General features: G+C 50.4%; 1 protein-coding gene across 3 annotated transcripts in view; it reads right to left on the bottom strand.

Annotated features, from left to right (window-relative positions):
* The window catches only part of SLC37A2 (solute carrier family 37 member 2), a 28,992-nt gene extending 14,123 nt beyond the window's left edge, over positions 1–14,869 (bottom strand). For all 3 annotated transcript variants that reach the window (XM_054438857.2, XM_054438858.2, XM_054438859.2), the window contains exons 1-4: positions 14,500–14,869; positions 848–929; positions 363–456; positions 158–236 (exon numbers count right to left, since the gene is read on the bottom strand). In XM_054438857.2, the coding sequence (XP_054294832.2) occupies positions 158–236; positions 363–456; positions 848–929; positions 14,500–14,558 (314 nt within the window). In that variant the 5' untranslated portion in view covers positions 14,559–14,869. The remainder of the gene's footprint in view (positions 1–157; positions 237–362; positions 457–847; positions 930–14,499) is intronic.
* Positions 14,870–15,338: the final 469 nt, after the last annotated feature.

The following is a 15,338-nucleotide window of genomic DNA, read 5'->3' as shown; positions in this document are numbered from 1 at the left end:
ATCATACATGCAGCCTCCCTGGTCTCATTCCCACATGGGGGAGCCATCACTCCCTGGTGGGAGTTCGCTTCAACCCAGCTGCCCCCAGGTTCCTTAAGGGGAGGTAGCAGCTCTAAACCATCCTCCTCTTGGTCACAGGCTCAGCCTCTGTCCTTACCTGATGAACATGCCGATGGCATACGCGACGAGGAAGGCATTGTCCACGCCCCCTAGTAACTCCTTATAGTTGTCCTTGTCTGAAAGCAGATGGGAGAAACAGAAAGCTGACTGCGTGGATGCCCCTGCAGGAAGCCCTCCCTGGACAGCCCCTTCTTGAGGAAGAGGGAATGGAGAATGGGAAGAGCAACTTGCCCTGTTCTTACCAAACGGGGCCCAGCTGCACCACATGGTGTCGTTGAGACTGTGAGTGTCATTGATGGGTTTGATCTGCTCCGAGCAGTTCTGGTGCAGACGGCTCTGGATAGGCAATGGGACGTACAGGTCAGGGGTTGACCCAGAGGGGAGCAAGCAACCACCTGCCCCAACCATACCGGAGACATTGCCTCCTACCAGATTCTATGTCCCCCCTACTGGCACCTCCTCCTGCAGGAACTGGCTGCAGGGGGAAGCGGCCACATCAGACCCATGAGCAGCATCCACATAGCCCAGGGGCCCTCCACACTTATTCCATCCACAGCCACCGACACAGGTGTCTTGGGGAATAAACTCAAAAGGAGCTCCTGAGGAAGACAGCCACTGAGAGTGGGAGCCTGCCAGGTGAAGGTGCAACCTTGGTGGCCATGGGAAGGGGTAAGGACGGTTACGACAGTGTGCTTCTGCACTCTTCAGTGCTGCCAGCCAGCCTCACCTTGACGATACTGATAGGCTTCCTGGACATGTGATAGCAGGCGTAAATTAGGAAGGTCAGCAGCAGGATGAGGCCTCGGAACCTGCAGGAAGGGACAGCATCTGCGTTAGTGGGAAGTCAGCCCCAGCTGGAAGTTCTGGGCCGGCATCCCCGACCCGTGTCCCCTCTGGCAGCCCCAGGGCCTGAGCACCACCAACTCCTTCCTTCTTGGTGCAGAGGCCAAGGGGAGGCTGGGAAAAAATGCCCAGAGGCCAGGGTGCTCAGGGGGACCTGTCTCCCTGGTCCCAACTCCTGAGGCCTCTGTTGGAGCCAGCTCGGCCCCAGCCCACAGGAAACTCCTCCACCTGTTCTGACCGGCTGGCAGCACCTCTGCTTTTTGTCGACCTCCCTGAGGTCAGGGCGCCTGTGTGTGTGCATGTGTGTGTGCATGTGTGTGTGCATGTGTGTGTACGTGTGTGTGCATGTGTGTGGCAGAGGTGGGGCAGGGAGTTTGAGTGGTTTTCACATGTCTGAAATGACGGGGATAGGAGGGAGACAGTCGGGAGAAGGGTCTGTTTTTAAAGTGAGGTCGATACTCCTCTGAAGCTTCGAACAGGGCAGACACAGCACCTCCTTCAGCCAGGCGGTAGTTGGAAAGGAGGTGGCAGTGGGACAGCTGGTGACAGACCCAAGCCCTCTTCTTAGTCCCAGTCCGTCCATCCCACTGGACAGAGCCCATTCTTTCCATCTGTGGCTCACACACACATGCTCTTTCTCACCCCTCACGTCTCATCCCATGCCCTGGCCCGGGATGGAAAGAACAGCGCAGGCGGGGGGCACTCAGCGTTTCCACTACGCCCCGGCCGCTCCCCGAGCCTGAGGCCTGGGGAAGGGCCCCAGAGCCCTGCTGAGTCACCATCTGCTTCCTCGCCGCAGCCAGCAGCCAGGACGTGCCTGGAAAATAGGCCTCAGAGCAGAGCCCCAGTCCACGAGAAGGGGCCAGGAGTTAGGCGAGACCCAGGGCTCACTGAAGACTTCATGGAGAAGGGTCAGGAAAAAGGGTGGGAGGGCTCCTGAAGCCCTTTCTGTCCTGGCTCCCAAGAGCCTAAGGGCAGGACACTGGATGCTCCCTCTGCCTAGGAATCCTCCTCCACACCCCAAACTCACTTCCCCCAAATGTGGCATGAAGCAACACCCACTACCACTTGGGAAACAAAGGGGCATTTCAGCGAAGCCTGATTTGGGCTTGGGCTACAAGGCTCCGCTCTGCTAAAACGCTTTCAGTGCCTTTCCATCCCATCCGGCATGAAGGTGCAACAGTGTAGTCTGGAATGCAGGCGGCTCCACGCCCCGGCCTCTCTGGCCACCGGTTCCCAAAGGCACACATGTGGGTCACAGAGGTCTTCTAGGGACTCAAGTTGTCTAGGGAAGCTGGGGCTACTCCAAGTGCCTGTCACAGTGACTGACATAGGCAAGCTTGTGGCAACAATGTTTTCCGGGTTCCACCTGTTGCCATATGGCTGATGACTCTTAGTTCAGGGACTTCTAGAATCTGAGGGAAATCCTCTGAGAGACTTTGAAGAGGGTGCCCAGCTGGCCTTCTGCAAAGAGCAATGGATGGAAGAACCCTGCAGCCCTCCAGATAGCACCCACCAAGCCCCGCCTGGGACACACCTGGTTCAGGGAGAGGCGGGAAGCTTTGCGTGGCACCTCTCACTAATTGCCTGTGTAACCTCCCGTGAATCCCTAAGCCTTTTTTTTGCCTCTGGTTTCCTCATCAGTTACACACTGCGCTAGCATCAGTCCCAGCTGTCCCACAAGATAAGAGAACACAGCATGACTCTCCCCCCATCCCCAGGTCCCTGGTTATACTGCCGGTAAGGCCCCCCAGTCAGCAGGACCGGCCTTCACGACCACTTGGATGTGCCAGGGCCTCTGCCAAGATGTTTGGCCACTGACCATGGTGACAAATCAGATCCTTTCAGTGTCTCAAAGATCCCTGGGAACCCAAGGCCCCACTGGGGCCCCAGCTGTGACTGTTCTTTCATCACAGGCTCGGCAGTGAAGCCCTTGCTGGTTACATAGCCTGGTGTTGACTAGGAAGCCAGACTGTACCTCCACACTCACGCTGAGCCCTCCCAGGCCTGGTGAGAGCCAATGGGGGCCCAGAGGCACAGCCTGCGGCCAGCACCCTTCTCCCTCCCACCCCACTCCCCCAACTGCACTGTGTCAACTCCAGCCTGCCCTCCCCGACTCCCCTGCTTGTGGCCCTAGGTGTTCTTCCTTATCTGCTCCATGGCCCCTTTGTCTGGAGTCCTGTCCCCACCAACCTCAGTAGGAGGAGCTGTGCCCATTTCTAACATCTTGATTCCCTTTGGCTGAAGCGAGGCTGCTCTCTCATGCATCCGTGTGCCCATCCTGCACCAGGCCCCATGCTACAATCCAGCACTAGCAAGAGCATCCGTGAGCGGGATCTCCACCTGCCTGGGCGCACAGGTCCGCAGGGAGACAGTTAGACCTGGTGTGACGGCTCTGTCTTACAGAGATGACACAGAGGAGAGACTCCGAGCCAGCAGGAGGGAGCAGTGTCAGGAAAGGATTCCTGAAGCTGAGGCTTCAAAAACAAGCAGGACGAGGCCCAGTCAACCACAGCTGGGGCAGGGAGGACTGCCAGGGAGAGGAAGCAGCGTGCACGAAGGCACGGAGGCGTGAAATGACACTACCTGTTTGGGGAATTCTGCCTCAGTGGGGGTATCTGCAGGGTGAAACTGAGCCAAGCAGAGATGCAGAGGTGGCTGGGAAGGGCAGGGGCCTCAGGTGGCATGGCGCAGGGCCTCAGGTGCCAAGCTGTGGCATTTAGGCTATCTCTGGAGGTGATGGGAAGCCACTGAAGAGAGCGGGAGTTCCCAGGTTGGCAGCTCTGAACCCCAGCCAGCCTAAGCCAGGTGAAGACCCAGGGCTGTGCCCTGTAGGTTTTGGTGGGAAGTGCAGACAGGCTTCCCCACTGAGGCTCAAGGTCAGTTCCCTGGACCTTTTTCATCCTGCCAGCCACTCCCAGGCACATAGCAGCATCACGGGGGACCCCAGGTGGTGGATGTCAGGGAGTTGATGTCTATAAGAGAAAACAGCAAGGACTCGGGAATCAGGCAAAAGCTGGTTTCATTCCTTACATCTTTTTGCTCATCGGAAAAGCAGAGTCTATCACCTTTCTCAGACCTATTGATGGGTTAGTGAGATGCACCTAACCGGTCTGAAATTGTTCCTGATGCCCAGAGGGCGCTTAGATGACAGCTAGTGTGCTTCCAATTTTCAGACCAGGAAGAAGGACTGGAGGGGTGGAGGCGGCCCACACTGCTCTGTTAGGGGAGCTGAGTGGGGTCAGGGGCTGAACCAAACTCTTCTGGGAAGTGGAGGTTCCAGGCCCTGGATTTACCTGGAAGGTAGAGATGTGGCTGCCAGCCTGTCCCCCTCCACCATGCCTCCTGCTGTGCATAGCTGGGTCTAGATGAACATAAGGATGCCCTGAAGCTCCTGGAGCTCTGGCCTTGCCTGTGGTGGGCCCTAGGGCTTCTTGGGGAGCTTACAGTGGGACACAGGGGAGACTCCAGCCCCGGGGCCCTCCCACCTGCTCCCGCGGGCAGACAGGAAGGTCAGTAGGGGTCCCCACGTGCATCCTGACCTGGTAGCTTCCAAGATTCCAGCCCCGCCCTCCTCCAGGTGGTGGCCTGATGTCCCTGCCAGCTCTGACCCCAACTCCCTGAAATCCACCACCTGGAGTCCCTCATGATGCTGCCAGTAGAAACCCTGACACCCAAGATAGCAAGAGAGTCATAAGTCTTGAGGGTGGTGGTGGGGGGGTTCTGAGCTGTGTTGTGTGACACTAGGCATGGCACTGGCCTCTTCTGGGACTTCCTTCCTGGCCTCCAGAGGGATGGAGGGACGAGCTCAAAGTCACACCACTCGCTGGGCATGGCATAGTTGGAGCTGGGCCTCCTCTGAGTCTGGTGCTCTATCCATTCCCCATTGTCAGGTGTTCTAAGAGAAAGATCAAGGTGCCGTGGTTCACAGGAGACTGGGAACTTCGGTCAGGTTAAGGGCTAGTCTAGACAGAGGCCAAGACTGCCAAGCTCACACTAGCTTCAGAAAGGCAGCTGACGCACTCCTTCCATGTTTAGAACCCGCAGGTTTCACTTCTCCTCTCACCAGTCCTTCCCTCGTGAATCAAGAGGTCCCAGAAGAGAAGCAGGGCACAGAATATGCACAGACAGGCCTTGCCTAGCTGGCCCCAGGGTGGCTGTGACACGGGGGATGGCAGCCCAGGGGCTGGGCCAGGCTGGGCAAGTAGGCCAAGGACCAAAGGACGGAAGGGAAGGCCCCCGGCTGCTCCAGATGGGGCGGCTGTCCCATGACCCTCAAAGACCTTATTAGTAAGAGGTGGCACTTCTCAGAATCCCACCTCCCCCCACCGGATACTGGTTACTGAATAACCAAGTTAGATAGAGAGGTCGACTAGCTATCTCTTAACTATTAGCTGACAGTCCAACCTACTCTTTCGAAGGAGCCTGATAATAACTTTATTGACCTTGTTGAGACTTTGCACTAGGAATGCTTCTGGGGTAAAAATCAAGAAATGGCGTATCCCAAAGCAGTGACAGATTAGAAACAAACAAAACCCCCAAAAGACTGACTGCCACCACCACTGCAACAGCAAAAACCAAGAAACAGCCCAGCAGAGGGACGCTGCCCCCGAGAGATGTCAGAAACAGCCCCGGTTCCCCAGTGGCTCCCTAGTCACTCCCCAGTCCCAGGCTAGGCTGGCTGTGGCTGCAGGTGTCTTTGGCACTTGTTCTGAGAAAATGGATTCAGTGGCCTCTTCTCAGATGTGACTGTTCTGAGACTAAGCAGATCTGAAAAGGATAGAGGGCTGGGCACAGTAAGAACCAAGCTAGGGTCAATGGTGACAGTGCTCACCTCCACCCGCCAAGCCCTCCACCAGCACTGGGAGATACCCTGCTAGGAAAAGGCCAGCCAGGAATAGATACCACAGGGGCAGAGCCCTGAGCCAGGCCTTTAGCACACAAGACAGGACAAGGCCCTCTCTGGGAGGTGCAAAGCTCTCCCAGGGCAGCAGCCAGCCCCTCAGGGAACCCTCTGTTTGCTGTCCTTCCTCCAGCTGGGACGTAGGCGCATGCTCAGAGAGATCGAGCTGACTCGGGGCTTGCCCTGAGAGCCTTCCTAGAGAAAGAAGCCATTGGCCAGGAGCCACGAGGAACTCAGGACATTTGAGAAGAGATTGGTGGCTCAGATGACAATCTGTTTTAGGAAAGAGGAAAATACAGGATTGATTGTTTTGCTTTGGGAAGAAAGCTGAGTGGGGGACCCTGAATGGTCAGGCAGAATGAAGACAGGCTTCACGCTGCAGCAGGGGCTCTGATCAGCAGCCGGAATAACAGGGAGGGTGGGAGTGTTGGTGGGGTTCAGAAGAGGCAGCCAACAGGTTTTAAGTTGGTGTCTCTTCTGAAGAAAGGTTGTGTAAATAGCACTGATGGAAGCGTGTTGATGATGGCAGAGCTGCAGTCCTGCTTAGAGGGGGAGGAGGAGGGCCTTCCTTCTCCTGAGCAAGAGGAGTCCAGGGGACAAGACCTGAGCCAGAAGCCAACAGAAGAGCAGTGACACCGCCCCCCAACCCCACACACACACCAACTTAGTGTCTGTTAGGGACTCAGATAGGAGGTCCTGGGCTTCAGGGACTCTACCTCTGGTGTCTGTCCTCAATTCTGCTGTTACTTTGGGACTGTCAACCCTGACCCCAGCTCTCAGTTGATATAGAAGCTTGAATGGAAAAAACAAGGCCTTGGCCAACCATACAGACTATTTCAAAACCTTGCTGCTACCTTCTAGACCAGCCCACAGGGCCTGAGTCAGACAGCCCCACCCGAGGTCAATGAGGTGCACGCCAGTCCACTGTAGGGAGGGAAAGAGGAAACAGCAGGGTGGAAGAGGAAGCCCAAAAAGCAGCTGGGGGAGAAGCTGCTGTCACGAGGGGTGGGGGATGGGACCTCCACAGGCTCACATGCCCCTTCCTGGGGGCTGGAGTAGGGATCATGGGCTAAGCCTCCAGGTTCTTCCCAGGAGCCCTCATTTCCTTTTCCAAGCAGCCTCTTCCCATCAAAGCTCATTTTAAACAGCCCTTTCTGCTGCCCTTACCATGCACCTCTTTGCAGTCAACAGGAAAGTAAGATTTGAGAGAGCTAGCCCATGGGACAGGGAAACAGACATCAGACTTCGAGCAAAATTGGCTGAGTCCTAATTTCTGGTTCTGCCACTTAATGTGACCTTGGGCAAGTTGTTGTACGTCTCTAAGCCTCAGTTTGATCTTCCTTTAAATAAGATCATACACCCCTGCTGCACGAGAGTGTTATAAAGATTAAATGAGATATCCTGGATGTGAAAGTGTCTGGCACACAGCAGGTTTTCTCTCAGTATGAATTTGAATGTCTTTCCCCTGAGTCCTCCTCAGAGTGGGCACCAGGATCCGGCAGTGAAAGCCCTTAGCTGACTCCACAGGGCAGAACCATCCATCCTAGCTTAGCTGTGGCCTTTTCCAGCTCACAGGGGAAGATCGAGGTGTGGGGAAAATGGTACCACGGGAGCTCACAGCTCCTGCTCTTCCTGCCTGCCCAATTCACCCTCCTGCCCATTCCTGCTCATCCAGCTGCAGTCACCCTGGTATTTCCTCCCACAGGCTTTTCTTCTGCACATTCTGGGCCGTCTGCCTCACCTGGCCCCAGGAAATGGGCCCAGCCCCATAAGCACCAGCCACAGTAATCTCCCATGCTGCCAGCTGCCCCCAGACGCACCCACACAGACACTGGCACAAAGGCAGGAACCAGCCAGTCTCCGGGCTGGGGAACCTCCAGGTGCTCTGTGGCTCTGAAACGCCATGGACAAGCCATTCATCGTCATCCTGACGAGGAAGGCCTAACAGAAGGAGGAAAGCAACATCTTCCTGGACAGAAACTCCACCATCTCTGACTCTTGCTTGGATGTCTGCAGCTGTCTCCACACACCTGGCGCCATATGACTCCCAGCCTCCTGTCCAGGGGCGCCTTTTGTTCCTGCCAGCTGCAGCTACATGTTACTACTTCATAGACAGGGGACGGGCCATGTCTCCACTTGCATGCCTTTGCCGGCTCTGTGACCTCTGCTCAGAACACCTCCAGATCCAAGTCAAAGACTTCCTTCTTCTCCTAATGGAGATGATTCTCTCCCTCCACAGAAATTTATAAGCACCTAGCCAATACCAAGTATGCTAGACACTGGGCTAAGTGCTTTAAGCAGTTTCTCATTTAATTTCACCAAAACCCCGCGATAGAGGTACATCATTTTTTCCATTTCACGGATAAGGAAATTGAGCCTTGGAGATGTTAAGTAATTTGTCCAAGGCCAAATGGCCATGTAATCTTTTCCCCACCCAACACTATCATTAGGAAGGCAGCGGAAAGACATGGGCTTACGAGTCAGACTAATCTTGATTCCAACTCCAGCTCAGTCATTTATCAGCTGTGTGGTGCTGGACAGGCTTACATAACTGCTCTGTGCCTCATTACACTCATATGTTCCATAGGGAAGCTAACATTCACCTTGCAGTTCCACAAGAATTACAAATAAACAATGTCTGGCACAAAGTAGTAGGAAAAACAAATAGAATATAGTCAATCATTAGTGTTTACTCAGTGCTTCATATCAGCCTGGCACTGACCTAAGTACCTTACACATAGTACCTCATTTAAACCTCAGAACACTTGTGTGATACAGGTATTATTATTATGCTCATTTTACAGAGGAGGAGTCCAAGGCCCACGGCCAGTCCACTTTCAGCTTCCTATTCTGTCTTCTTCACTTACTAAATGCCCTCCTTGGGGACATGTGAAAGCGTTAAATGTGACAGAGATTTGATTTCTCATTTTCAGACTATAAGTCTTTATTTTTGTTTGTCTGCACCCTGGCCTGTATTTTGTTTAGCACAAGAAAGGTGAGTTGGGTTAATATGTATCTGTAATAATAACATCATCACTAATAATGATAGTAAAAGCCGCCATGTATTCCATGCTTCCTGTATGCCAGGCAATGTATACATATAATCTCTAACCTTTTATGTGTTAAATGGTCAACAAGTCAGTTTTCTTCAAAATCTCCCCAACTGACTTCTGCATTCCCCTCGCTGGTCCTCTGAATGACACGGCACATGGGAAATGTCATCCTTTGGCACTCAGTAAGTAGAGCAGGGCCTTCTAAAATTGCTGACTATGTGTACACAGCCCCTCTCCAGCTTGATTCTTAGTTCCAAGAAGGTAGAACCCTGTCTTGATTGTCTTTGCAGGCCTCAGAGCTCAGCATAATAATGTACCTACAGAAGAACTACGTGACATTTAGTGTTTGATAGGAATCCAAATCTAAACTTATCTGGAAGGAAGTAAAAGGATACCTGTTGAGTACCCTCCAGCAGCCAGAAGACGTCAAGAATGTTTCCTTATATTATCGCACTTATCCTCAAGAACCCATCTGACTTTTACTGATGAGGAAACTGGGGCTCAGCAAAGTCAAGGCTCACAGTGGTGAAAGGATTTCAACCAAGGTCTGTCTTAAATCCCAGAGATGTTGGGGAATACTGTAGCTGAATTCACACCTTGAGAAGTGTGAAAGTGAAGAGTGTTGGAGGCTGGAGAAAGTCATGTTATGCATATTACTGAGCCCTTCTAGAATGCTAATGTGTTCTAGATGGTTTATAATGATCCACCCTCCCCATTCTCTCTGAAATGTTAGTTACTTTGTTTAAAAGATATAACTAACATACATGAATGAGACTCTACTAGGAACAATCGTGGCAGACAGGTATGACTTTATATACATGGTATTGAAACCTGTTTTTGTTTATTAAAAGGAAAAATATTACACATAAGAAAAATGACTGGTTGTTCCAGAATAAGAAAGAGAACAGTGAAGGTCAAATCTGAATGGATACATTTGTAGGTTTGTAGAAAGGAAATTTGATTTGTCTTGGATTATAGTATATGCAAACAATAAGTCTGAAAATAAGTAATTAAATGTGTTAAAATTTTGCCAAAGTTGGCAAAATCTTGATGAGTTTGTGAATATTTAATTTAAAAAGAGGGAGGGCTCCTGGAAAACCACAAAGATTTGCTCTTTCATCTTTTAAAAAGAGAGGTGCTAGAAATAATTAGATTTATTTAATATGTTAATATCGATCAATTGCTTGGAAATAATTGTCAAGTCAGAAGAGATGCTCAGCCTTCTCTAGGTTAAATTTATATTGGTAAAATATTATTATTTATCTAAATATTTGAGAAATTATATGCTATATAAGAGTTGTGCAGACTTCTCAATGCCCTCTCTGTACATGACATGTTTCTATTTATCAGCACCCTGATGGTGCCTTCCCTGATAACAACAGTATATGTGTTACTAGTCATGATTTCAATTATTATTTAAAATGTTACTGGAGGCTGGGCATGGTGGCTCATGCCTGCAATCCTGGAGCTTTGGGAGGATGAGGTGGGAGGATGAGGTAAGAGGATGGCTTTAGGCCAGGAGTTTGAGACCAGTCTGGGCAACATAGCAAGACCCTGTCTCTACAAAAATAAAAAACTTAGCTGGGTGTGGTGGTGCATGCCTGTAGTCTCAGCTACTTAGGAGGCTGAGGCAAGAGGATCCCTTGAGCCCAGAAGTTTGAGGCTGCAGCGAGCTATGATCGTGCCACTGCACTACAATCTGGGTGATAGAGCAAGACTCTGTCTTGAAAAAATAAAATAAAATAAAATAGTTACCAGGCTGCAACTTTCCTTCTTTAATTTAAATGTAGCATCTTCCAGGCCACCGGTTTTCAACTGGAGATGTATATCAGCCTTTCCTATGCAGTTTTATTAAAATACAGATATTTAGGACTTACGTTAAGCTTACTGAATATCTTTAGTTGATATTCTTGGCATTTTATGTAAATTATATCTCAGAATTTTTATATATCTTAAGATTTTTTCTCTGTAAAAATCATGTTCATTTTTATAAATTAATATCATGTTCATTGTGTTTTTTGAAATTAGCCTCATATTTTTAGACATTGTCTAGATTTTTTTTGTTTGGATCTTTTTGTTTTGCATACCACAGAAGCAACCAAATTTCCTTGTCAGTTGCATTATTCTTGTCATGAATTCTCATCAGATCATTCATTCTTGAAAATTATCAGTAATAAGTTAATCAACAATTTTTAAGTCTCTGTCACCTACAGATAGTTTTTATTTTACTTTGATGCCTCTTAAAGGTTCTGTAATCAGTTATAGAATAGAGTGGGAGTTTTTTGTTTTTTGAGAGATGGGATCTTGCTGTGTTGCCCAGACTGGAGTGCACTGGCTCTTCACAAGCATGATCATGGTGCACTACAGTCCCACACTATTGGGCTCAAGGGATCCTCCCACCTCAGCCTCTTGAGTAGCTGGGACTGTAAGCATGCCACTGGGCCTGGCAGGTCAGAGTTTTTATCTTGTTTTTTTTTCTTTTTCTTTTTTCTTTTTTTTTTTTGAGATGGAGTCTTGCTCTGTTGCCCAGGCTGGAGTGCAGTGGCGCGATCTCGGCTCACTGCAAGCTCCGCCTTGCAGGTTCACGCCATTCTCCTGCCTCAGCCTCCGGAGTAGCTGGGACTACAGGCGCCCGCCACCATGCCTGGCTAATTTTTTTGTATTTTTATAGAGACGGGGTTTCACCGTGTTAGCCAGAATGGTCTCAATCTCCTGACCTCGTGATCTGCCCTCCTTGGCCTACCAAAGTGCTGGGATTACAGGCGTGAGCCACCACGCCCGGCCGAGTTTTTATCTTTAACAACCAAATACTGTCTCAGAAAAGCACTGTACTGAGTAATTGCTCTTAGATATAGGCTCCTGATGGAACCACTTAGACAACATTAAGAACGTACTAGTGGACTGAGTCAGGAGTTCCAGAACTCTTTAGTCAAGAAGCAGATAGGTTTTTGAGATTGCTAACCCAAGATTCAGCAGAACAGAATTAATCACACAGGACCGCATGAACTGGGGATGGATGACTGTCTTCTATGTTCAGAATATTGTTGATGTTGATATAGTGTTCTATTTTTTTGGACATATAAGGAAGACCTTTCTCTTTCTTTGTAGGCTACATTAACCCATAACAACTTAGTAGATTCTGCTTTCATAAACTGAAATGAAACACTTATAAATATCTTTTTCTCCCTACCTGACTCCTCAGAATTCAGAAACTCTTATGGAATCTTCTTGCTTTTCATGGCAATATGGTTATTTGCACAGGTTCAGTAAGAATTTTTTTTTTTTTTTTTTACCAGAACGTAATTAGAAAAATTGGTTATGCAACCAAGACCTTGCCTGGATGTTGTATTTCATCAGGATGCCTATACAACCAGCCTCCTTTAAAAACTGAGGTTCACTCTGTGGAGCCAATACTAAGAAAACCCTCCCAAGAAAACGGGGTTACTGGGTTTCCAGGTTTACAAGCCAAAAGGAAGGTCACTGTCTGGCTAGCCCAGAAACTTTAGGATATTTTGGGGACCCTGAGAAGAGGAATTTGCCCAAATATATCAGTACAGTAGGTAAAACCTGGTGGAGAGAGTTTCTTGGCTCGGCTTACTAATGTCAGGACAATAAATAATTAAATGCTTTAAAAAATCTAATCTAGGATTCCTTATGAAAACTTCCAGCTAAGTTTATTAACTTAACAAGGGCTATATGGCAAACTAACACACTTGTAGTCATAATCAAGTCAAATCCAATGAGATCAGCTTTATTTTGTGATCAAGAACAGTCTAAGAAATTTTTTTAAAATCAAAACAGGAGAGACTGTAGAAAAACAATGTATTTCCGTGGAAAACTATGCCTTGTCTAGCGGATAGTCCTCCAGGTTATCAGATTCCAGCTTTTAAATGACCTTGAGCTATTTTAAAATTCTTTGAAGTGGTAGGTAACTGAGAAGTCACGCAAAATATACCTATGAAGATAATTTCAGTAGTCTTCCCTCACAACCTGTAGAAGACCAGTTTGGTCTCAACATTCCTAACCTATAAATGAATATGTTCTTTAGATTCTCTTTTTAAAATTGTGGTAAAATATACATAACATAAATTTTGCCATTCTAACCATTTTTAGTCTATGTTTAGGTGGCATTAAGTATGTTCACATTGTCTCTCAACCATCACCATCATCCATTTCCAGAACTTTTTCATGTTCCCAAACTAAAACTCCATACCCATTAAACAATAATTCCCCGATCCCCCTCTTTAGATTCTCTTTTAAACCGATTATAACATCTTCTGGATCCTTCATTATGAGTAAAAGAAAATCTTTAACATGGGTTCATTTTTATGTCTTTGTGAGAGTCAGGATTTTAATCTTTTTCTGAAAAACATCTTTTAACAGTCTGCAACTCAAAAAAGACTAGGTAAATAATCCAAATGAGTGAATAAGATTAGAATTGATGAGAGCTCTCAACAATTAAAAAGTGTGTAGGATAGCCAATTGTCTGGTTTTGCCCAGGATTGAGAGGGTTGCCGACAAAAGACTGTTTCAAAACCAGGACAAATTGGCCACTTTAATAGCACCTGCCCTATCTAAAGGGGACTCCTCAATCCTATTCATTTAATTTGGAAATTTAGGCCCAGTAATGCTACATCGTCCATTTTTCTTTTCTTTCCTTTTTTTAATTCTAGAGACAGGGAGGGGTGTGAGGGGGGGAAGGGGGGTGGTCTTGCAATGTTGGCCAGGCTGGTCTCAAACTCCTGGCCTCATGCAATTCTCCCATCTTGGCCTCCCAAAGTGGTGGGATTACAAGCATGAACCACCATGCCCAGTCCACGTCGTCTATTTTTCAAGAGAAGACTGGAATCTAGCTATTTTTGTTAAATTTTATGATTTGCAAATAATGGCAACTAACACAACATTTTAAAAACTGTGCAGACCAAACGGACTGCTCCAATGGTTGGCCGCCTCTAAGGAAGAGTGGCTGAAACCCCTCCACCCCACCTTGCAGCCCAACATGTGATCCCTGCGGTCAGGAAGAGAACCACTGTGAAGCCCACCGCCCAGTGCTGAGGGGCTGTCCCGCTCTACTCTGAGAGCTGTGCCTTTTCCAGGTGCTGAAAGGCCTCGAGACGAGCTCCCAGGACCACTGAGTTCTGGCCTTGGTGTTCAAGGGCTAAAGGAGACCAAGAGGGACACTCACAAACCCCAGTGGCCACCCCTTTCCTCTACCATCCCCTGGCCTCGGTCCCCCAGTTGCCCAACGACAGAAAGGCGCTCTGAAGGCGCCCTGGGTGTGTGTTAGGAGGGGAGGATGGAAACGGGAAACGATGGAGACCTCCCCGGCAGCCTGTTCTTCCCCAGTGTCACAGAGCCAGCATCGCGGGTTCTTGGGCAGCGCGGGCGGAGTTGGGCAGGGAGGGTTATCAACCTCCGAGGCGGGCGCCGCTGGAGGAGCTCGGGACCAAGTCCCACCAGCACCCCTGTTCGCGCCGCGACGCCGGGGCCGATCTGGGGTGATCTCCGAGGCTCCCCGCAGCCCCTGCAAGCCCCGAGTCCGGGAAGTCCCGGCGCGCCTCCCTCCCCTGCCCCGCTCACCAGCTGTCCCTGGAGAAGGCCCGGAAGAACCAGACTCCCGGAGCCAGGGAGGACCGCATTTTGCCTGACCGGTACCTAAGGCTGAGTCGACGGAGGAGGCTACGGAGCTGGGCGCGTGTCCCGGGCTGGACTGGCTGTCAGCGGGGTTTAAATGCCCCGCCGGCCGGCCCGCCCTGGCCCCGCGGCCTGAGTACGGCAGAGCCCGCCCCCTTGCGCCTGACCGCCCTCGGGGTCGGGTCCAGCGCAAACCCGCCGGTCATCCCTAGCCCGGCCGCTGGCACTACAGCGCTCCTGTGCTTTGCTTCCCGGCCACGGCCGACAGCTCTGAGATGCTGGGGCTCCTCATTCCGCCCTGCACTTTCGGCCTCAGCGCCCGCTGGGGAACCGAAAGCGGCAATCTCGATGCTGTCCGGTGTGACGTGCCTGCCTGCCCTACCCCGCAGCGCTTCCTGTCCTAAAAAGCCATGGGCTCCGACACGGGCGGGACACGAGAGGCTGGAGGGCTGGAAGTCACACTCAGTGGCCCCGCATGACACTGATCTTGGTACTCGCACTTTCTGGGAGCGCAGTTTTTTTCGTGGTCGGGGGCGGGGGCGGGGGGGGGGCAATCAATATTTGGCGCCAAACACACCACAGGCTCAGGCTGGGGCTTCCTGCCCTGCTCATATTCCAGAGGACCCCACTCTTCCCCCACTTCACAGACACTGGCCCCCACGCGCTCCCACCATGACAATGTGGCAGTCATTCCTGCTCTCCCTTCTGGAGGCAAGCAGCCACCAGGCAGGGACTTCTGTGGTCCTGAAAGTGACTGCCTCTAGCTTGAAGATTTCAGGGTATGT

This window comes from Pongo pygmaeus, chromosome 9 (assembly GCF_028885625.2).
Source record: "Pongo pygmaeus isolate AG05252 chromosome 9, NHGRI_mPonPyg2-v2.0_pri, whole genome shotgun sequence".
Taxonomy (NCBI): Eukaryota; Metazoa; Chordata; class Mammalia; order Primates; family Hominidae; genus Pongo; species Pongo pygmaeus.
The sequence above is the reverse complement of the archived record's forward strand: the minus strand, read 5'-3'. Positions and strand labels throughout refer to the sequence as shown.